This window comes from Melozone crissalis, unplaced genomic scaffold (assembly GCF_028551555.1).
Source record: "Melozone crissalis strain CALT ecotype California unplaced genomic scaffold, PUWL_Pcris_2 ptg000026l_1, whole genome shotgun sequence".
Taxonomy (NCBI): Eukaryota; Metazoa; Chordata; class Aves; order Passeriformes; family Passerellidae; genus Melozone; species Melozone crissalis.
The window spans coordinates 1,028,998-1,050,178 of NW_026535804.1; the positions used below are offsets into that span (position 1 = coordinate 1,028,998).

Below are 21,181 nucleotides of genomic sequence, written 5' to 3' on the forward strand. Positions count from 1 at the left end.
TCACCCTCCCTCTTGTGCTCACCCTCCCTCTTGTCCTCACCCTCCCTCCTGTCCCGCACCCTCCGTCCTGCCCCTCCTGCTCCCCGGACAGCCACCAGCTGCTGTCCCAGCCCCCCGGCCTCTCCTCAGGCTGGGCACCGTGGGGTGCAGGCAGCAGGAACCTCAGCTCAGCCGTGCTGCTGCCACCCCAGCAGCCCAGGGTGTTCTCCCAGCACAAGGGAGCTCATGGCCTTCCCACAGGCTGATAAGCTCCCTGAGAGAGGCTTTAATCACATTTCCCTGTTTGTTGCTCCAGGAGACAGAGATAATGAAGGGTGGGATGGAAGCGGTGTCTGTGCAATCCCTGCATCAGGAAAACGGGGAAAGGGAGGAGGGGAGCAGCGGGTGCAGCTGGGGAGCTGCTCCCACCCCTTATCCCTGGTGGGGGACAAGAGACCACCAGCAAACCCCTGCTCTGTCCTGGCTGAGCTGTGCTGGAGCACGAGCCTTCAACCTCTGCAGGATCCCATCCCATCCCATCCCATCCCATCCCATCCCATCCCATGGATCCCATCCCAGGGGGCACCAGGCTGTGCACTCCGTGTTTCAGTCCCTGTACACTGTGAATTGCCCCGCACCAGGCAGGAGTGGATTCCCTGGCAGCACGGCTCCCTGCCCGTGCTGCAGCATCCCCTGCTCCCCTCTCCCGGCTGGAGCTGCCATCTGCCACCTGGCCCAGCCGTGCCCGTGGCACCGGTGACAGATGGCACCGGAGCTGCCCCGCTCGGCCCGGGGCTGTGCCTGGTCCCTGCCTGCCCCAGGGCTCCCTGCCCTGTCCCCATGGCTCCCTGCCTTCCCCAACGCTCCCTGCCCTGTCCCCAGGGCTCCATCCTCTGGGAGGGCGGACCCGGCCCGTGAGAGCAGCGGCAGAGCCGGCAGAGCCTCTCGTCCCCCCGCAGTCCTGTGAGTGGTTTGTGGGGTCGCACAGGGCACACCGAACCCCCCTGAAGTCCTTCCTACAGGTTTGTAGGGTCGCACACCGAGGCTCACCCTGCCCGCCGGGGCTCCCGGCCCAGCCCCCAGAGCTGGCACCGGGCACAGAAATGAGGAAGGTTCTGGCATTCCCGGCCCTGGAGCAGCTCCTGGTGCCACCGGCAGGGACGCGGGGCCGTGCCCGGTGCCCAGCCCGGTGCCCAGCCCGGCTCCCCCGGTGCTGCCTTTCTCCCGGAGCTGATGGGAGGGTGAGAGCATCACCCCCACCAGCGTGGAGTGCTGATTTCCCCTCATTGAATGGACGCATTTCAATGAGGTTTATGGATGCGATAAATACACAAACGGGGAGCAGAGGAGCTCTGTGTCCCGGACAAGGACCCAGGGTGTTTGCCAGGCAGCAGAGAGAAGGGGGGATTTCTTGTCCTCTCTGTAATTATTGCAGGAAGGTGAGCAGCAGGACAGGAAGGTTTCAGGGCAGGGCAGCTGCTCTAAGGAATCCTCTGTATTCCACATCCTTGGGTGATTTCCCAGCAGCTCCCTGACATGGGCTGGGATCCATCTCATCCCCAGGGACACGGGAGCGTGGCAAGGCTCGGCTCATTTCCATGAGCACAGGGCAAACTTTGCCCTCTCCAAACATGGCTTAGGAATAGAGCCGTGTTTCTGGAGACGTGGGAGCAGGGCCCGGGTCCTGCGAGGAGCGAGGGCTCAGGGAGAGCTGCAGGCTCCTTTCCTGGAATTGCACCCATCATCCAGACCCACCACAAGCCCCTGCTGCAGCCAGCCTTGCTCTCCGGGGAATTACAGCAGGGATAAATGAATGAATGCTGGCTAATTAAGCAATTAATTACTGCCTGCTCTGTGGGCAGTGCCTGGTGCAGCTGCAAAGCTCCCAGAGCCGCCCTTCCCTCCTCACACCCGTGACCCCTCGGATGGGCAGCAGGGGAAGCGGGGGGGGGGGGTCGGAAATTGAAATGCTGTCGGGAGGTTTAATTATCTCCATCACTTGTCACCCCGGGCGCGGCGCTGGGGATGGATCGCTCCCTGCCCGGGCTGGATTTCTGCCCGGGGGCAGAGGGGCTGTGCCCGCGGGCATGACCCGCTCCAGCGGGGCATTCCCGAATGTGAGCACATCCCTGGCATCCCGCTGGCCTCGCACCGAGTCAGTGACCCCGGGCATCCTGCCTTGGTGGGCACGGCTCCGGGGGGTGAGGGATCCCACGGGAACTGGGGAGGGATCCCGCAGGCACTGGGTGGGGAGGGATCCCGGCTGCCTGTCCCTGATTAACCATTACTCTTCCCATGCCTGTCCCCAATGCCAGGATCGTGCTCTGCTATGCTGTGCCACCCCTGTACACATCACTGCTGCTGCTGCTCCATCACATTAAAACCAGCAGCCGGTGTTTGATGATATTTATTGAGGGAAAGTGAGGATTGCTTCATCTTCCTCTTGAATTATGTCTTCCTGCTTGGGAAGAGCGGACACAGAACTTCCTGGCTGCCTCACACCCACAGCAGGTCCCACCCCTGGTGTCCCACAGGGCTCCCAGAGCCCCCTGAGATGTTTCATGGACCGGGAGAAATGTGCTGGTTTAGTTGGGATGTGGAGCTGGAGGAAGGAAGGGACAGCACTCCTGTGCTGAGCCCCAGAGGGTGCAGGGCTGGACCCGCAGGTACCAGAGCCCAGAGCCCCACTCAGTGCCCAGGGCTGTCACCAGAGCTGGGACATCAGTGGGATGACAGCCCCAGGGCTGTGACAGGGACGCTGGCACCACGCTGCCCTGCAGCTCCCTGGCAGCCAGCAGGGTGACACTGATGACAAATGACACTGGGCCTGCAATTACAGCCAGGCTGTGCTCAGCCAGCGCTGCTGCATTATTGAGAGCAACCAAAAATACTCCCAGCTCAGACATTACGGGGTCTGGGCCTCATGGTGAGCGGCTGCCAGGGCTGCCTCAGCCTGGGCTGGCAGAGGGGACCGCCTGGAATGTGCTGGAGGTGTTCACACATCCTCCATCCCACAGAGGTGAGCAGAGCACCTCGGAGGGTTTGGGATGCCCTTGGAAAAGTGGCACTAGGACAACATCCTTTGCCTTGGTGTCATTGTCACCTCTGGGCCTGGCTGCTCCAGGGGAGTGCCCCAGGTCAGGCTCCTCTCTGCCAGCACCACAGAATTCCCTCTGCTGAGGGGCTCCTTCCTCAGCAGGGACCAGCATGGACCTGAACCTCCTCCCTGTTCTCCCCTAGGAGGAATGCCATCCCTTCCTGGGAGCTGCTCTGTGCCCAGCTAGCTCAGCCCAGCCGTGGGGTGACTGTGCCTGTGCCAGATGTGCTCATGTGCAGCCAGATGTGCAGCTGCTCAGAGCAAGATGCGCAGGGAGGAGTTAACCCACACCTCCAATAACCACACCACCTTGGGCTGATGTTCCTCCAAAGCCCAAGAGGAGCCCCAAAAGATATCAGAAAAAAATGTTTTTTTCTATTTTCTGATCCATTTTCCACCAGGAAGGAGTTTGATGGAACACTGTAACCCCCAGGTGTGTGGCCAGGCACAGCGTCCCCTCTGCCACTCGCTTTACCAGAACAGCCTCTCCTGGGTCATTGCCCTGGTGAGCAGGGCAGTGACCCACAGGGCAGCGACAGCCCGGGACATGAAAGGCTGGGCCAGGACAGTGACAGTGACATCTTCTCCTGCCGCGTGCTGCAGCACGGGAGCACCGGGCAAAGGTGACTCAGCGGCACGGGCAGGGACAGTCCTGCCGCCCCAGGGCTCCGCGGGGTCACCGAGCTCCCGGTGCCCAGGACGGCTCCGAGCCCGTGTCACAGCCCGGCGGGGACAGGCGTGGCCGGGACACAGCAGCGCCTCGGGTCCCGAGCAGCGCCGAGCCCCCGGAGCTCTGCACGGCCGTGCTGCACCGAGCAGGGAGGGCACACACAGCCGCCTCTGCTCCGCTCTCTGTGCACTTTCCTCCCCGGAATTCCTTCGTTTCTTTCCCTGCTCGGCAGCGCGGTGAGGATGGACGCCGAGCTGCTCGTCACTCCGCTCTTCCTCCTCCTCCTCCTCTCCGTCCTGTGGCTCCTGGTCTGGCGGAGTGACCCCAGGAGGAGCCAGCTGCCTCCTGGCCCAGCCCCGTGGCCCATCCTGGGCAACCTGTGGCAGAAGGATGTGCTGCCCCTCTACAGGCACTACGAGAAGGTAAGGGACAAGGGACAAGGGACGAGTGGCCGTGCTGGACCCATCTGCAGGACAGCAGGACAGACAGCGGGAAAGTCCCATGCCAAAATAAAAGGGGAGTCCCACGAGTGACTCTTCCTACCTTTCTTTTCTCTTCTTCCCTTCCTCATCTCCTGCTCTACCAGAATTGCCTAAATCCCTTCCGCTGTGGCAGAATCAGCCCTGTTATTGAAGCCTTTCTCCTGTAAGGCATTCACGTGGTGACAATGCCCCTCGAGGGCTGCAGTGCTGCTGCTGTCCAGAGCTGCTCCTGGAGATGATGCTCTGAACCCCCAAAGGGGCACTGGGATAAAACCCACAGGGACAGGGACAGGGACAGGGACAGGGACAGGGACAGAACAGGGCTGGGACAGGGACAGGGACAGGGACAGGGACAGGGACAGGGACAGGACAGGGACAGGGACACGGACAGGGCTGGGAGTGGGATAAAGTCACATCTTTGAGGGAGGCATTTCCCCTCCCTGCTGGGCATTCACCAGTGCTGTGGGCTCCAGTCCCAGTTTGAAATGAAGTCAATGAACTGGTGTGGGACCATGGCTGACAGAGATGCCCATCCCCAGCTCAGCAGCACCTACGGCCCCATCTTCACCGTGTGGCTGGGGCTGAAGCCGGTGGTGGTGCTCTGCGGGTACGAGGTGGTGAAGGACGCCCTGGTGGGACACTCTGAGGAGTTTGGGGGCAGACCCTCCATCCCCCTCCTGATGCAGCTCTCCAAAAACTATGGTGAGTGCCTGGGCCTCTCCTGGATCCATCTGGGTGAGCAGATGGCCACACCTCTAGCCCAGGGAAGGGCTCAGCACCCAAGAGCTCAAACACCCATTTCCTGCTCCACAAGACCCTTAAATTCCTATGACAAGGGCAAGGACAATATTAACTCCAGCTAGGCAGTTCCAGCTCTATTCTGAGCTGCTGCAGAGATCCTCATCCTTTCATGGACACTGTGCACACCCATATCATCCCCTGGCTCATTGCTCTGCTGCTCCTCAGAGCAGGGTTCCCACTCCTGGGGAGCAGCAGGGAGGGCAGGGGCTGATCTCCTCCCTGTCCCCCCAGGATTTGTCTCTGACAATGAGAAGAAGTGGCGGGAGCTGCGGAGGTTCACGCTCAGCACCCTGCGGGACTTTGGCATGGGGAAGAGCTCCATGTCCCAGAAGGTGCAGCAGGAGGCTCAGCACCTGGTGGAGCTGCTGGCAAAGCTCAAAGGTGACGTGGCTCCTGGCCCTGCTGGCCTTGTGGCAGGCAGAGGACACACTAGAGCCCCATGGGACATGTGGGGCCCCAGGCTGTTTGCAGGGCCTGGTGTGGGTGATCCATGCAGGGGAGGGCTGAGATCCAGCCCCGCCCCACACAGGAGCTGCAGAGACGTGCTACAGGCACGGCTGAGGGGCCAGGAGGGAGATCTGCTCTGAACCGGTGCAGGGAGGGCCCAAACCGAGGAGCATTCCCTGCTGGAAGAGCAGGAATAGGGAACAGACCTGTGTGGGCTGGGGACGCCCGGCTAGGACACTGCCCTCAGGCTTATCAGGGTGATCTCCTCCTCTCCAGCAACACCCAGCTCCTGCCAACACATCTCCTGGGGCTTCCTGCAGGTGCCTGTGCCTCCCTCAGTCCAAGCTGTGGCAGGGGAGGTGGATGGATGGATGGATGGATGGATGGATGGATGGATGGATGGATGGATGGAGGAGCCCCCAGCTCAGGAGGGCTCTTTTCTGTGCCTACCAGGCCCCACAGATCAGCCAAGGTCCAAAAGCAGGGGCTCAGAGCGGGGGGAAGGGGTGTTTTCTGTCTTGAAGCAAATAAATAACTGGTGACTTTTGGTGCTTTTCTCACCCCTGGTGGCTGCAGGAAATGCCTTTGAGCCCATGACCTTGTTCAGACACGCCGTGTCCAACGTGATCTGCTCCGTGGTGTTCGGGAGCCGCTACAGCTACAGCGATGCGGCGTTCCTGGAGCTGCTCAACGCCGTGGGGAACTACGTCAGCTTCTTCCTGTCCCCCGTGGCCAAGGTGGGAGCCCGCTGTGCTCAGCACCCTCTGCCTGCTGCCCCAGGGGCTGAGGGTGATCCCTGCCTTGGGGGGACAGCATGGCTGTGAGGGACGGGTGGGGAACCTGAGCTGTGCTGTGCCCACAGGTGTACAACACCTTCCCCAGCATCATGGACCGGCTTCCGGGGCCGCACAAGAAGGTTCTGGCTGACTGCCAGAAGCTGAAGGACCACATCCAGGAGAAGGTGCAGTTCCACCAGCTGACTCTGGACTCCAGCTGCCCCCGGGACTACATCGACTGTTTCCTGATCAGAGCAGAGAAGGTAGAGGGGGGGCTGCCCTCCAGCCTGGCTGCAGCCTGCAGGATCACCCAGACAACCCTGAGCCCCTCCCCACCACACCTTCCAGGAGAAGGGCAGCCCAGAGACCATGTACAGCCACGAAGACCTGATCATGTCAGTGTTCAGCCTCTTCGGGGCCGGGACGGTGACAACCAGCAACACCCTGGTGTTCTTCCTGCTGATGCTGGCAAAGCACCCCCACATCCAAGGTACAGCAGCAAACACAGCTGCTCCTGTGCCTGGGGTGCTCATGGGGCAGAGGGTCCCAGCCCTGGAGGGTCCTGTTTGGGGGCAGACAGGACCCAAATCATCCTGTGGATCACCCGAGGGTGGGAGCTGTTAGACCCAGACTCCCACAGGCCAGGGGATCCTGGCGCTCCTCCTGTGCTCCATCCCTGCCCGTGCAGATGGCCCTGGACCATGTGGGAGATGCTCTGAGCTTGCCTGGTGCAGGGAGGGATGAGGGCAGCGACTGTTCTGGGCTTTACAAGGGATTAGGGCAGGCTGCTCCCCCTCTAGCCCACCCCTGGGTTTAGGGAAAGTGCCCGTGGAGGCCAATAAGAAACCCTGGGGAAGTTGCAGAGCAGGCACCCAGCCCCCTGCTGTCCCCAGCCAAGGTCCAGGAGGAGATCGATGCCGTGGTGGGCTCTGGCCGTGCCCCCAGCACGGAGGACAAGCTGAGGATGCCCTACACCAACGCCGTGATCCACGAGCTGCAGCGCTTCCACAAGACCCGCATCGAGAACTTCCCGCGCATGGCAACGCAGGACGTGCTGTTCAGGGGCTACACCATCCCCAAGGTACCAGGCTGGCCCTGGGGAGAGGTGGCAGCGGGGCTTCAGGGCCATTTGCCTTTGTCCTTGCACTGTTTGCTCACGTCTGGAGGCCCCGGGTGTTTCCCAATCCCGGTAGCAATGACCTCTCAGAGGGGAGTAGAGGTACGTGAGTGGGCCTGTCCTGCCCACAGCCCGGGGCCCTTCCTTGCCCATCCTGGAACACAGCTCTTCTCCCCATGGAGCCGTGCAGGGCTGCGGGGCTGGAGCAGGAGCCCAGCCTGGGGAGGGGCCAGGCCAGAGCCCCCAGCTCTCGGCAGAGGTGGGGACGGCTACCCCTCCTGTCTGACCACGAGCACTGTGCACAAAACCCACCCTGAGGGAACAGCTCCTGCCTTTGGGTTTGGGGCAGTGAGAGAGGCTTTAACAGAAATCCACAGGAATAACTCAGCAATTTGTGTCCCATGAGCTGCACAGAGGCTGGCAGGACCATGGGGACCATGGGGACACCAGAGCCCCATGTCATTTGTCCCAGTGGCACAGAGCCACCAATGGGAACCTGCTTGGGTACTGGGGTGCACACCCAGCCTCCCCCGTGTTCCCTGGATGCTCCCCCCTGACTAATCCACCCCAGCAGAGCCCAGGCATGGCACTGATGTCCCATCCCTGCCCCATCCCTCTCCCACAGGGCACTCCTGTCATTCCAGTCCTTTCCTCTGTGCATTCGGACCCAACCCAGTGGGAGAACCCCAAGAAAGTGGACCCCGCACACTTCCTGGATGAGAAGGGCGAGTTCAGGAAGCGCGAGGCCTTCATGGCGTTCTCAGCAGGTCAGCACTGCCCCACCCTGCCAGCTCCGTGCCCAGGAGTGCCAGCACGGGCACCCAGTGGCACCACAGTCCCCATGGGTACCTGCCCACCCTGCTGTCCCCTCACTCCCCATGGGTGCCTGCCCACCCTGCTGTCCCCAGGTCCCCATGGGTGCCTGCCCACCCTGCTGTCCCCAGGTCCCCATGGGTACCTGCCCACCCCGCTGTGCCCCCGTTCCCCCTGGTCACCCCTCTCTCGTGCCCAGGGAAGAGGATGTGCCCGGGGGAGGCGCTGGCCCGCATCGAGCTCTTCCTGTTCCTCACCACGCTGCTGCAGAGCTTCACCTTCCAGCTGGCCACGGAGCACAGGGAGCTGGATCTGTTCTCCCTGTGGCTCGAGATCGAGAGCAGGGCGATCCCGGGCAAGTTCTTCGCTCTCCCACGCCCAGTGTCCCCCTAAGCTGGGAGAGCAGGACCAGGGAAGGCTCTCCAGGTGCCTCCACCCCTGCCCCGCAGCGAGCCCTGTGGCTACAAGGGCACAGCCACCACAGCAGGGACACTTTGGGCTTGGAGCTTCACCTGTGAGAATTGTCAGGCACCTGTGCCACCAGCTCCACAAGCTGCCTGCTCCCAGCCCTTCCCTCCCCATGCCAGGAACACGAGGAAGGTGGCAGTGCTTCTCCTCCCCATCCCCATCCCATCCCATCCCATCCCATCCCATCCCATCCCCATCCCATCCCATCCCATCCCATCCCATCCCATCCCATCCCATCCCCCTGTTTGAGCTCCTCGTGGCAGGGCTGTCTGGGGCTCCTGGCCAGGCAGGGGCTCCCTCAGTTTGGTGAAGGATTCAGAGCAATAAAAATCACCATCACAACAGGATGCAGGTGTTTACAAGAACACTTGTGGTGCCTCTTGCATCTGGTTCTTCCCAGCACAAGCCTCCCAGACACAGGATTTCAGCTCCATGGCTCTTCCTGGGGTGCCTTCACCTTTCCCAGAACAGCTCGAGCCAGAAAATCACCCAGGCATCAATCCAATGTCCCTGCCATGGTACGGACACCTCCCACTGTCCCAGGCTGCTCCAGCCCCAGTGTCCAGCCTGGCCTTGGGCACTGCCAGGGATCCAGGGGCAGCCACAGCTGCTCTGGGCACCCTCACAGAGAAATTTCTGCCCAGTGTCCCATCTAATCCTGCCCTGTAGCAGTTGGAAGTCACTCCCTTTGACCTGTCACTTCAGTTCTTTGTCCCAAGTCCCTCTCAGCTCTCTTGGAGCCCCTTGAGGTTCTGGAGAGGGCTCTAAGGTCTCCCTGGAGTCTCTTCTCCAGGCTGAACAATTCCAATTCTCTCACCTTCCAAAAACACACCCTTGCTATCTCATTGCTGGGCTGTGCTTCTCTGATTCCTGCACACCAATATTGGAATTGCCCTCAGGAGCCAGCCAAGCTCCGTGTGCAGCTCTGGGGTCACCCTGGGGGTCCTGAGGGGAGCAGGCAGGGTGGGCTGTGCTCCCAGCCCTCCTGTCCCCCCTGCCTGGGGTGAGGGTGCTGAGAGGTGTTGTGTCAGCACTGGGGCTTGGGGACCCTGCAAAGCCTGGGATTTCAGGGTATGGGGGAAATTGGGGTTCCCAGGGGTCTCAGAGCTGGTTTTGGTGGGATTTGCCTTGCTGGGGTGCTCCTGCAAGCATGGAGGGGGGACAGCAGGGACCCTGCCCTGGGTGGGGTGGCTGTGCCCTGCTGCAGGGAGGTGGCATCAGGGCCCAGTTAATTCTGGGTGCCTTGTCCCAAATGATGCACAAGCCAGCCTTTACTCTGACTCTGAGTGCGTTTGTGACCTTTGCATGACTAAATCAGCTCTTTTATTAATCTGGGGAAGCTCAGGCAGAGCCGCCTGCCAAAAACGTGTGTGACCAAAGCCTTGGCTCACCCTCTGCTGGAGCCCTGGGTCAGCACTGTGCTGTGAGCTGGGTGACCTCTGGGCTCCTGTGTGTAAAGCCAAACAGGCGTCCAAAGGCCACCCGTGCTCTGCTTCCCGGGGTGTTCCAAGCCACTTGTGCCACTGCCCGGCCCAGCTGTGCTCGGGGCTGGCACGGTGCCCTGCTCTCGGCGCAGGTGCCCATCCCGGGGGGCTGCTGGCATCCCCTGGCACTCTGACATCCCCCAACATCCCCTGGAACCCAAATAACCCCTGGCACCCCAATATCCCCTGGCACCTGCCTTCACCCTGACATCCCCTGGCACCCCAATATCCTCTGGCACCTGCCTTCACCCTGACATGCCCATCACCCCGACATCCCCTGGCACCCCACTATCCCTCAACATCCCCCATCACCCACCATCCCTCGACATGCCCCGTCCCCGCCCGTGCCCGGCTGTGCCCGCTGCGGGGCTGTGCCCGCGGGCTCCCGGCAGCCTCACGGGGCGGTTGGAGGTTCCGGTAACTGCCGCGGCGGGGCCGGTGCCGGTGGAGGGGAGCCCCGGGCAGGTGAGGGTGAGGAGGGTGAGGAATCCCTTCCTTTCCTTCTGAATTCACAGCTCCGGCCGTACTCGTGCTGCCGGAAATGGAGCGGCTGAAGGCAGAGGCTTCCCCCTGCTCTCAGCAAAGCGGTGCCATGTCCTTGGCACGAGTGGCCCTGCTGTGTCCCCTGGGACTGTCACCTCCCGTGCTGATCCCGGGGCTGTCACCTCCCGTGCTGATCCCTGGGGCTGTCACCTCCCGTGCTGATCCCGGGGCTGTCACCTCCCGTGCTGATCCCTGGGGCTGTCACCTCCCGTGCCCGTCCCCTGGGGCTGTCACCTTCCCGTGTCCATCCCCTGGGGACTGTCACCTCCCGTGCTGATCCCTGGGGCTGTCACCTTCCCGTGTCCATCCCCTGGGGACTGTCACCTCCCGTGCCCGTCCCCTGGGGCTGTCACCTCCCGTGCCCGTCCCCTGGGGCTGTCACCTTCCCGTGTCCATCCCCTGGGGACTGTCACCTCCCGTGCTGATCCCTGGGGCTGTCACCTTCCCGTGTTGTGTCCATCCCCTGGGGACTGTCACCTCCCGTGCCCGTCCCCTGGGGCTGTCACCTTCCCGTGTTGTGTCCATCCCCTGGGGCTGTCACCTCCCGTGCTGATCCTGGGGCTGTCACCTCCCGTGCCCATCCCCTGGGGGCTGCCTCTGTCCTGTCCTGCTGAGCAGGAGTGCTCCCAGCCCTTTTCTGTCACTTGCACAGAGCCAGAGTGAGGAGTTAAAAACCACGCAGCCCTCCCAGGGCACTGCTGGCAGCGGTGCTGTCCGTGCCACCAAAACTCGAGCTCTTCAGCACTGTAAATTCCCTGTTTTCCAGGTGGCCGAGCACCAGAACGTGCCTTTGACCCCAAGGCACTGAGTGCCCTGCCAGGAAGGTCCCGATGCAGGGGCCAGCTCACCTTTGTCCCCAGCTGGTGCAGATGTCACCATGGCTCCCGCGTCGCTCCCACCAGGCTCTGATGGCAGCCAGCACAAGGACTTCACCCGTGCCCTGCCATTCCAGCTGTCCATGGCCATCCTGGGTAAAGCTGCTCTGATTTTCCAGGGCTTTCCCCTAAGGGGAAGGAAAGGTTTCCAGAGGGGATCAGCCAACCTGTCCTTTAACTTCCCAGGGCTTTTGGATCAGAAATCCCTGGATGCCTGCTCTGCTGTGAATGGTCACTGGGCGTTCCTGGTCAGGCGGGCCCGGGAGGACAAGGCGTGTCAGAACACAGTCCAGAAGAACCTCCTGCAGATGCAGGTGAGACACCTGTGCTCCTGCCATCATTATGCACTTTAAAACCAGAGGGGTTTTGTGCTGCCCAAGCTGTTAAATGGGAACTCCTGTACCAGAGGCTGCAACCCAACTCTGCCATGGCCCTTCCACTCCAGAGCAAAGTCAGGTGACACTTCACAGTGTCACAAGAACAGCTTTCAGTCTCCTTTAGAGAGCCTGAGACTCTAAAAATGCATCCAAGCATTCTTCAGGACAGCAGACTTTGGTCACAATGAAAATTTCCAGAGGTGGGGGAGGTTGGGCAGAGCTACAACAGCTCCCAGGGCAGCTCAGGATTGAGCTCCACATGCTCCACACAGGGCAAGGGAAATGCAAGGGGTCTGGAGGAGCTGGGGGCCATGGCTGGAACACAGCAATGCAGAACTCTGGGACAGGCCTGGCCCGGCCAGCAGGACCTGCCACAGAGTGAGGTGTGAAGGAGCTCTGGGCTCAGCTCTGTGCTGGCCTTCACAAAAGGCTTCAGGGAAGGTTTCACAGGCTAAAAACGAATCTCGAGTGTTGACTGAGGTGTTTTGAGAGCCTCCCATCTCAGTGGGTTTGGATTCTGAATCAACTGAGTGCCTGCCAAAGATGAGATGAGCTCAAAATTTTGCTGCCTGTTAAAACCTTAAGACTAGACTGTGGAAAAAAATAATAAAACGCAATTATTTTTCACCGGAAGTTAAACCTGAGGTGGATAGAGTGCTAAATGTAAGCCAGGTCTCAATGAGAAGGCAGAGTGTGCAGCTCAGCCTTGCAGGGAGCCCCAGCATCCGAGGAGAGGAGCAGCACACCCTGCCAGCGTGGGCTCTGCAGTGACTCCTGCCTCTGTTGGTTTATTCCAGGAGTTGTGTCCTAGAAAAACCATGCCAAACTATGCTAAAAGAGTCGATGTGCAAATTCCCCAGCTGAACGATGAGGGTGAGGTCACTGAAGTGAAGGACAAGGAGCAGAAGAAGAGGCGTAAATCCAAGGTTTGTTGGATGCTGCATGTCAGTGTTTGGGGAGGAGAGAGCTCGTGGGAGACAGCACAGTGAATTTGGAATTGCTTTGTTCTTCCCCACTCCTGCCTTTGGATTGCCCCATCCTGAGCAGTTCATAGGGACCAGGGCTCACTCAGCACCTTCCCACATGGGAGGGAGTTGGGGAGACATTCCCAAACTTCTGCCTCATCCCTGTGTGTCCCCAGCCATGGCACAATCCTGGGGCCAGGGCTCTCTTCCCTCAGAATAAAGGGTGCAGCTCTCAGGGCTTCCATTTATGCCACAGAACACGGCCTGGGAACAACTCTGGACTGAGCAGGTCTTGCTGCACTCTGGTTTTCCTTACTCTGGGCTCATCCCTAGAGCTGCTAGGTTCAATACTATGGAATAATGCTGCATTCCTGCCTCTCTGAGTTACTTTTCCTTATTTCCCTTGCCATCAGACAGAGGATTTGGGTCTGCAGGAAGCCTATCGGGAACTGAAAACTGACAAGATCGAGCTGGAAGAGAGGAATGTCTTCTGTGGCCCCTACAAGACCCGTGTCCTCATGGAGCAGTGAGTAGAGTGCCCAGCTGCAGGGCCAAGAGCAGCTCTAGGAAAGCTGTTCCATTCCCTGTGATCCTCCTCCTGGACGGCTGAAGGGTCCCTCTGCATCAGTATTAAGAAATCTTCATTTTTTCAATAAAGGTGCCAAGATAAGCTGTTTTCAAAGGAATAAGTGTTGGTGATCCATGGTGTATCCCAAGGGATATGGGGCTGGGAGGAGCCCTCCCCGCTCTGCCCACCCTGATACAAAGGGGGATGTGCAGATTTAGGGGCTGTGGCGGTGCCCTGCAAAGGATTCACCAGCAGAGCTCTGCCCACATGCTCAGCTGAAGGCAGGGCAGTGCTAAAGCTCACCCAGGCACTGTCCCTGGCAGGTGTGACAGCACAAGGAGAGCCCACTACAGCGGTGGGCACTGGGTGGCTGCTGGCAGCAGGAGGCTGAGGCTGCTCCGAGTGCCGGGAGGGAAGGAGGAGCTGCTGCTGCACAGCCACGCCGGGCTCATCAGAGCCCTGTGCCTGCGCGAGGACAGAGGGATCCTGCTCAGCAGCGCCAGCCTGGAGCTCAGCATCAGGTGAGCTGGGACTGTGCCAGGACACCCAGCCTGCCACACTGATGGGAGAGGGAAGGACAGGGGCAAACGTTAATGCTGAGCCTGACCTGACCGCTGCAACTGCTCTGACACCTCAGTGGAACAGCTCCTGATTTTAACCTGGTGTGGGGAGCAGAGTTGGGCACGTTAAATAGGAAATAATAATGGAATAACATGGAAGCAACCTAAAGTTCTCCTCTCTGTAGGTGCTGGAATATTCACAGTGGGGCCTGTGTGAGAACCTTCACGGGTCACTATGCGACCATCAGCTGCCTGCATTCCCACCAGGAGCACCTGGTGTCAGGAGCTGGGGATGGTATGGTGAAAGGTGAGAGCACTGGGAGATGGGGATGGCATGGTGATAGGAGAACTGGGAGCTGGGGATGGTGTGAAAGGTGAGAGCTCTGGGAGCTGGGGATGGTATGGGGAAAGGTGAGAGCACTGGGAGCTGGGGATGGCATGGGGAAAGGAGAACTGGGAGCTGGGGATGGCATGGTGAAGGGGGAGGGACAGGAGCACTGGGACCCTCCAGCCACAGGGAATCACTGCAGAACCATGGGCAGGGGGCTGGGGAGAGTGGCACACCGGAGACATGTGCACACACAGTCTCTGATTGTGTCAGGGACTAAATTCTCATTATTTCTGCTTTTATTCAGAATTAATGGCTTTGTGGCTGTAATGCCATCCCAACTCTTGGGCAAGTGGCATCACCTTTCAGCTTTGCCAGATGTTTCCTTATAGAATAAAGGTGGAAAAGATGCGCTTTTTCTGGACTTCACATTTAAATTGTTTGCCATGCAATTATGGTTTTTAAGCCAACACTCAGCTCCTCACAGAGCTGCAGGTACAAGGTGTGACTGTAATCCAATAGTATTTTTAATGGATGTTGTACTCCCAAAACTCATCACTGGGGCAGATGCATTTTTAATTCTCCTTGCTGCCCCAGCAGTGTGGAGCCTGGAGAGTGGGAAATGCCTCAGGACCCTGATGCACAGCAGCCCTGTGGAGGCAGTGAGGATGGACGGGACCCACGTGGTCAGTGGGGGCCACCGAGGGCTGGTGAAGGTCTGGAGTGCTGAGACAGGGGCTCTGATCAAGGTGAGTTTCCTCTGGGGTGGATAATTCTGTGCTAAATGGTCACAACTCTCTGCTAGTTCATCACGGTTTTTTGCATTTGCCAAAGACTTTCTAAAAAAGAAAATAATCCCATGTAATAAAGATGGGAAAGGGATGTAATTCCATGCCAGGAGCTCAGCAGCAGCACCAAGCCCAGAACATTTCAGTGACTATAAAACAATCACAGTTATCCATGGGGGGCACTGGTACAACACCACTGTAAAACCATGTCAGGCTGGTGTCCTGAAAGCCATGGGACACCTCAGACAGATTTACATCCCCATTACTGATGTGTTGCACCTTCTGTTTTTACTTTGCAGACATTAGAGAGGCACCAAGGCCCAGTTCTCTGCTTGTCCTTTGACCAGTGGCACCTCGTCACAGGGGGCAGTGATGGATATGCCCTGGGATGGAGCATGCTGGGAAAATTCAGGAGATGCCTGATGGCTTTCTTCCATCCCAAGTAGGAATCAGATGTGTTTCAAGTTGTATTCAACAGTGGACTGAAACTGTAAAGAAAAAGTGCCCCTTACAGGACCAGAAAATGCCTTAATTACCATTCTGAGGATTTGAAATATCCCCACTAGCACCCATCTTTATCTCAAAGGCTCTGTCAGGCACCCTGTGGTCACAAGCAGCATTTTCAGTTAAGACCTGGAACAAGCTGAAATGCAAACCCACAACCCTTTATCACAACCAGGGATGACTAAAGGCAGACAGAGCACAGCCCAGTATTGCAAGGATCCCTTGCTGTGTGCCACAGGGCGTCACATCACCTGGGCAGGAATAGAGGTGGCCCAGTTTCATGCTGACCAACTGCGTGTTACGCCATCCTCTCGGACTTGAATTGTATCTAGAACTGTGAAAACTGAAGAATCGTACGGTTTTCATTGATTTTCCTGGACATAAAACTGAAATTTCAAATGCAGCAGATGGCCACGGCCATATGGTTGCTATGGGGAGCATGGAATCACAGAATCCCAGGATGGTTTGGGTTGGAAGGGACCTTAAAGATCACCTCATTCCAACCCCCTGCCATGGCAGGGACACCTTCCAGTGGGGGATGCACTGGGCTGTTGGTTTGGACATGGAGTGATCCGGGAGGTCTCTGTCAGACCTTTGCAATGCCCTGATCAGCTCCTCAGTGCAGGCTGATGCTGCAGCCAGAGCTCTGCTTCCCCTGCAGGCTGAAGGAGCTCGCTGACCATTTCTCCCCGTGCAAGCACCGTGGAAGTGCCAACTGGCCTGGTGTGTTTTCAGGGAAGTGCTGTCCCTGGAGTTCCTGTACCTCCGAGTCATCAGTGGCTGTGCTGATGGATGCATTCGGATATTCAACTTCCTGACTGGCACCTGCCTCCGAGTGCTGGAGCCCGGCGGCAGCGGGGACCCCGTGTCTGCTCTCTGTGTCGCAGGAAACAGGTGGGTGACAGCTGCTGCCAGCAGGCTCTGGCCCAGATTTTATGGATTACACTGAAATTTAAGGAACTGTGTGTTTTTTCCTTCTCACAAATAATTTTTAAAGGGCTCCACTATTTATTAACTGCTTCAATAACCTGCTTTAGTTCACAGTGGCTGAAAAGAATTCCTTAGTCTCTTCAGCAATGTACAATTTCCTATTTCTCTACAGCTGAAGATACAGACCAACTGTAAAGCTGAATTCAGAAATTCTTAGGAGGTTGGAGAATCAAGGCAATACCTGACAGTCCCTGCCTGTTCCCTGAACTACAGCCTTTTTGTAAAGGCCAATAATGAGAAATCCTTCCAGGTTCATTCACTTTTGCACCTCTAACTAAAGGTGGCTCCCAGTTACTGTGGAAGCAATGGGTAAAACATTGCTGTGGTTTGAGGGCTGGGTTGGCCACACTGTAAAACACAGCAATAAATGGGCAGCTATGAAGAAATTATTGCCACCCCAACCAGACCAGCACAGCCCTTCAATCCACACTTAGATGTCCCTGACAATATGGTATTTGTAGTTAGGTACTTCCATCCTTCAGCACTACTCTGATCTAGCTCTGTCCACTGCTGGAAATTTTCATCCCAATTATTTTAAAATTAATTTTGCCATGGAGCTGAATGAAAAGAGCACCAGAGACTCACACAGAGCACAAGTTAAACTGTGCAGTGTCTGATTGATGGGGTCAATTGCTGCTGCTCCTTCCAGGACAGATGCTGATCTCGGATCTGCTGGAGGCCCTGGGGTTTGTGTTGTACAGGAGCCCCTCAGGCAGGACCTGCTGTGTCTGTGATTGCTGTGCTTTTATGGCTCTCTCCTCCCTCCTGCAGGGTGGTGACCAACTCCCCCAGCAGGCTGCTGCTGCTCCAGTTCGAGGAGGTGGTGTGGGACTATTCCCTGCCCGCTGACAGAGAGGTGCCGAAGCAGGACAGGAGGTCCCAGAAAGGGAAGCGCCAGGGCACCAGTGCAGAGCCGCAGCGAGCTCCAGACAAGTCCCCAAAATCTCGCCAGAGACCAAAGAGCCTTGGAAAACCCAAAAGTATCACACTGAGCTTCTTCTTCTCTGGCTTTTCTAAACTGAGTAACAAACCAAGCAGCCACTGCCTCCAGCCCAGCCAATATTCAGACTGCTGTTGTCAAGAGCAGATGTGCTGCTCCATTTCAATGGTTCTGTCATTTTCTAGGCTTCTGTGGAACCTTTCCGCCTTTTTACAACGGTTTGGTGTAACTTCAACACATTTTTCAAGACAGGCACTGTCATTTTCCAAATGAGTAAGACAGAAATCAGTAGTAGTATTCATATTTGCACAGCTGGTGGGCTTGGAAACACGCTGCTGATTCAGGGCTTGAATTATTCATTGCAAACACCCGGGAAAGTGAGAGAGAGAACACCTACATTCAGGGTCTGCCATCACTGGGAAAGGCAACTGCCCAGAAACAGCCACCTTTTCAATTGTAACACAGTGATGTTATTTTGTTTTTAGTCAGAGCTATCCAATGCAGTGTGATGACAAATCCTCCAGCCACAAACTGAGTATTGCAGATGAAGTGATGGGCTGGGAAAAGGTTCCCGCTGTCCAGGCCAGCAGATGCCAACTGATGCTCTGCTTGGTAAAAGACAGGACCCAGGGAATGGCTGGAGCTGGGCCAGGGAGGGTCAGGCTGAGATCAGGAAAGGTTATTCCCCAGGGGTGCTGGCACTGCCCAGGCTGCCCAGTGGATGGGCACAGCCCTGAGGCTGCCAGAGCTCCAGGGGCCTTTGGACAGCGCTGCCGGGGATGCCCAGGGTGGGATTGCTGGGCAGGGCCAGGGGCTGCACTGGATGATCCCAGTGGGTCCTTCCCATCTCAGTTATTCTGTGATTCTCTGACTCTGTGCTCTGCAGTGTGTGGGAAAGCCTCTCAACCCCAAATGTGTTGCTTTGTTTCTGGCTACAGGTGATGAAGCTGAACATGGCTCTGCTTCCCCTGCAGCTGAGGAGGCAGAGGCCACTGTGGAGTGCGAGCTGCCCCAGAGAGACCCAAGGAGTCCCATGTCCCCCGACAAGTTCCTGCTGACCATCGGCACGCTGCAGAGCTCCTGCAGGGCCGGCGGTGGCAGCCGCAGCCCCAGCCTGCTCTCTGCCAGGGCCAGGGCAGCCCAGCAGCAGCAGCAGCGGCGCCCCGGGCAGCTGCCGGTGCCCAGGACGGCCCTGCAGCACCAGGAGGAGCGGGCAGCCCAGCTCCGGCGCGCCAGGCTGCACAGCCATTCGCGGGCTGTGACAAAAACCTCAACTCCCTTTGAAACCAAACTGCTGCTGCTCAGGCTGGAGAACTCTCTGCACAGCCCCGCTGTAAAATCCTCCATCCCTGCTCCCCGTGTTGTACGTCCCAAGCTCTGTGGCTCTCTGGGAAAATGGAGAACTCCCAGTGGCCGTGGGAAAGACACTCCTGGTCCCAAAGACAGGCATCAGCTCATCAATCTCTGCGCAGCTTCTTCAGAGCTGATCCAACCAACGCCTGGCACGGCTGCAGAGATGAGGAATGGAGGTCCCAGGAGAATAAAGCCCTCCTGTGCCTACACTTCCCGCAGGAACAGTGGGCTCAGGCTCCTGACAGCGGAGCAGGAGCTGCGTGAGGCAGCTGTGGCAGCTCAGCACCAGGCACAGCAGGCAAAGCCCACAGAACACAAAGACAGAGCCAGAAGGAAAGCCTGGCTGAGGAAAATTAAAGGCCTACCTGTGGATTCTTTTACTGGGGAGAGGAAAACACCTGCTCCAGAACTTGGGCATAACACATTTATCTGAGGTGATCCTCAGGTCTAGCCAACAGCCACGACCTGGGGTCTGGTGTCCAGCTGAGTCTGCCATGTGGCTTTAAGTATAAAATACAGATATATTCATTTATATACATTTAAGTATATTTAGTTTATTTAAGTGTACTCCCTGTGGTTTTAAAAACCAGTATAAAACACTGCTCCACTGTAAGTTTTCCTAAGTAATATTGTTGGTATATTCAGCCATTTGTCGAGGCAGTGAATGGACTGAGCCCTCTCCTGGATTTAACTCCCTAAACCTGCTGTTGTTACCAACATGGCACTGTCTGACACCAACACAGCTCAGGATGGGCTCAATCCTGTGAGAACAATAATAAAAACTTCTTATCAGAACTTCTGTGGATTGATTACGGTGTAGAAGCTGAAGGTGTGTGGACTGAAATCCGATGGATCAGTGGCACAAAGTCTGCTTGGAGGCCAATAACTGGGATTGATCTGGGTCTGATTTTGTTTAACATCACCATTAATTAATGCCCCGGACCACGGGCAGGGTGCCCTGAGGTGTCACTGACCCCAGAGAGGCACTGCCATCCAGAGGGACCCGGCCAGGCTGGACAGATCTGAGGGAACCCTGGGGAGGTTCCACAGGGAAGCTCCAGTGCTGCCCTGGGGAGGAACAGCTCCAGCCCCAGGAGCTGTGGGAAGCAGCTTAGACTTCATTTCTATGAAATGCAAAACAGGGTAAGGGGGTCAATCTCCCCATTTCTGTGGATAAATGCCTACATGTACTTGATTGCGGAAGGTTTCCTGTCCATGGCAGGGGGGTGGAACTGGATGGTCTTTAGGGTTTCTTCCAACCCCAACTACTCCATCATTTTGTGGTTTCCAATAATGCCGAGAACTTAACAGGATGACAAAAGCCTTTCTAGTATTTGAAAAACGCTATTTATCTAGCCTTGAGTGTCTGGGCGTACCAAAAATCTGTTGTATCAGAGGTTTGAGAGAGGCCAGTTCTGCCCATGGTCATGCCAAAGGGGCTTTCAGCAGCTGTTCTGGTTTGAAATTAAACTCTCTGAAACTGTCCCCACAGTGGGGCTGTGATTAGCGTTGGTTTGTTTAATTCAATGCCACCTTGGACTCGCAAACGCTGGGATGAAGCCAGCGAAAGTGACCGCGGGGAGGTTGCAGCTGGCGCGGCACAGGGACCGAGCCGCGGGGCGGCCGTGCCGGGCAGCATGGAGAGATGGATGACGGCAGTTCCTCCCAAGGAACGGGGATAAACCCACCCTGCCGCGGCACAGGGACCGTGCCACGGGGCGGCCATGCCGGGCAGGACGGAGCGATGGATGATGGCAGCTCCTCCCAGGGAACGAGGATAAACCCACTCGGCTGCGGCCAAGGAACCGCGCCACAGCCCGCGGGAAACGCGTCCCTCAATAAAGCCCGCTGGAAAAACACCATGGAAGGGCTGGTTCCTTTATGGCCACAGGGTTGTGTTCAACTGGGAGTCCGTACATCAGCACCTCCCTGCAGCTGTGGGCGCTCAGGCGCTAGCACCCCGGATCCCCCCGGGACCTTCCGGCGGTGCCGGTTCCCCGGGATCTCCCCACTCCCTTCAGGCCGTGCCGGTTCCCCGGGATCCCCTCAGGATTCCCCGGATCCCCTCAGCCGGTGCCGGTCCCTCAGGGTCCCCCCGGCCCCCTCAGGTGGTGCCGGATCCCGGGATGCCCCTGCTCCCCTCAGGGCCCCTCAGGGTCCCCCCTGCCCCCCCCGCTCCCCTCAGGGCCGTTGGCGGGAGCGGGGCCCGCCCCAGCCACGTCTCGGGTCCGGCTCCCGCTAGCGCGCACGCGCAGG

At 58.1% G+C, this 21,181-nt stretch overlaps 3 protein-coding genes across 3 annotated transcripts in view; all 3 read left to right on the top strand.

Annotated features, from left to right (window-relative positions):
* PIK3R6 (phosphoinositide-3-kinase regulatory subunit 6) overlaps positions 1 to 21,181 on the top strand; it is a 258,611-nt gene that overhangs the window by 91,516 nt on the left and 145,914 nt on the right. The gene's annotated exons all lie outside the window — the stretch shown is intronic.
* On the top strand, positions 2,067 to 8,575 carry LOC128938378 (cytochrome P450 2C5-like). Its single transcript, XM_054278561.1, has 10 exons — positions 2,067 to 2,161; positions 3,979 to 4,168; positions 4,768 to 4,930; positions 5,261 to 5,410; positions 6,053 to 6,213; positions 6,339 to 6,515; positions 6,601 to 6,742; positions 7,146 to 7,333; positions 7,995 to 8,136; positions 8,382 to 8,575. The coding sequence occupies exons 1-10, from the start codon at positions 2,067 to 2,069 to the stop codon at positions 8,573 to 8,575; spliced, it is 1,602 nt and encodes a 533-aa protein (XP_054134536.1).
* LOC128938379 (F-box/WD repeat-containing protein 10-like) lies at positions 11,555 to 19,358 on the top strand. Its single transcript, XM_054278562.1, has 10 exons — positions 11,555 to 11,866; positions 12,727 to 12,855; positions 13,308 to 13,420; positions 13,786 to 13,983; positions 14,208 to 14,329; positions 14,951 to 15,099; positions 15,438 to 15,580; positions 16,378 to 16,536; positions 17,404 to 17,612; positions 18,511 to 19,358. The coding sequence occupies exons 1-10, from the start codon at positions 11,555 to 11,557 to the stop codon at positions 19,356 to 19,358; spliced, it is 2,382 nt and encodes a 793-aa protein (XP_054134537.1).

Coding starts and splice junctions, on each gene's coding strand:
- LOC128938378 (XM_054278561.1), top strand. CDS start 2,067: ATGACCCGCTCCAGCGGGGCATTCCCGAATGTGAGCACATCCCTGGCA. Junction 4,931..5,260: donor GCAGCTCTCCAAAAACTATG/GTGAGTGCCTGG, acceptor CTGTCCCCCCAG/GATTTGTCTCTGACAATGAG. Junction 7,334..7,994: donor GGGGCTACACCATCCCCAAG/GTACCAGGCTGG, acceptor CCTCTCCCACAG/GGCACTCCTGTCATTCCAGT.
- LOC128938379 (XM_054278562.1), top strand. CDS start 11,555: ATGGCTCCCGCGTCGCTCCCACCAGGCTCTGATGGCAGCCAGCACAAG. Junction 13,421..13,785: donor ACCCGTGTCCTCATGGAGCA/GTGAGTAGAGTG, acceptor TGTCCCTGGCAG/GTGTGACAGCACAAGGAGAG. Junction 15,100..15,437: donor AGACAGGGGCTCTGATCAAG/GTGAGTTTCCTC, acceptor TTTACTTTGCAG/ACATTAGAGAGGCACCAAGG.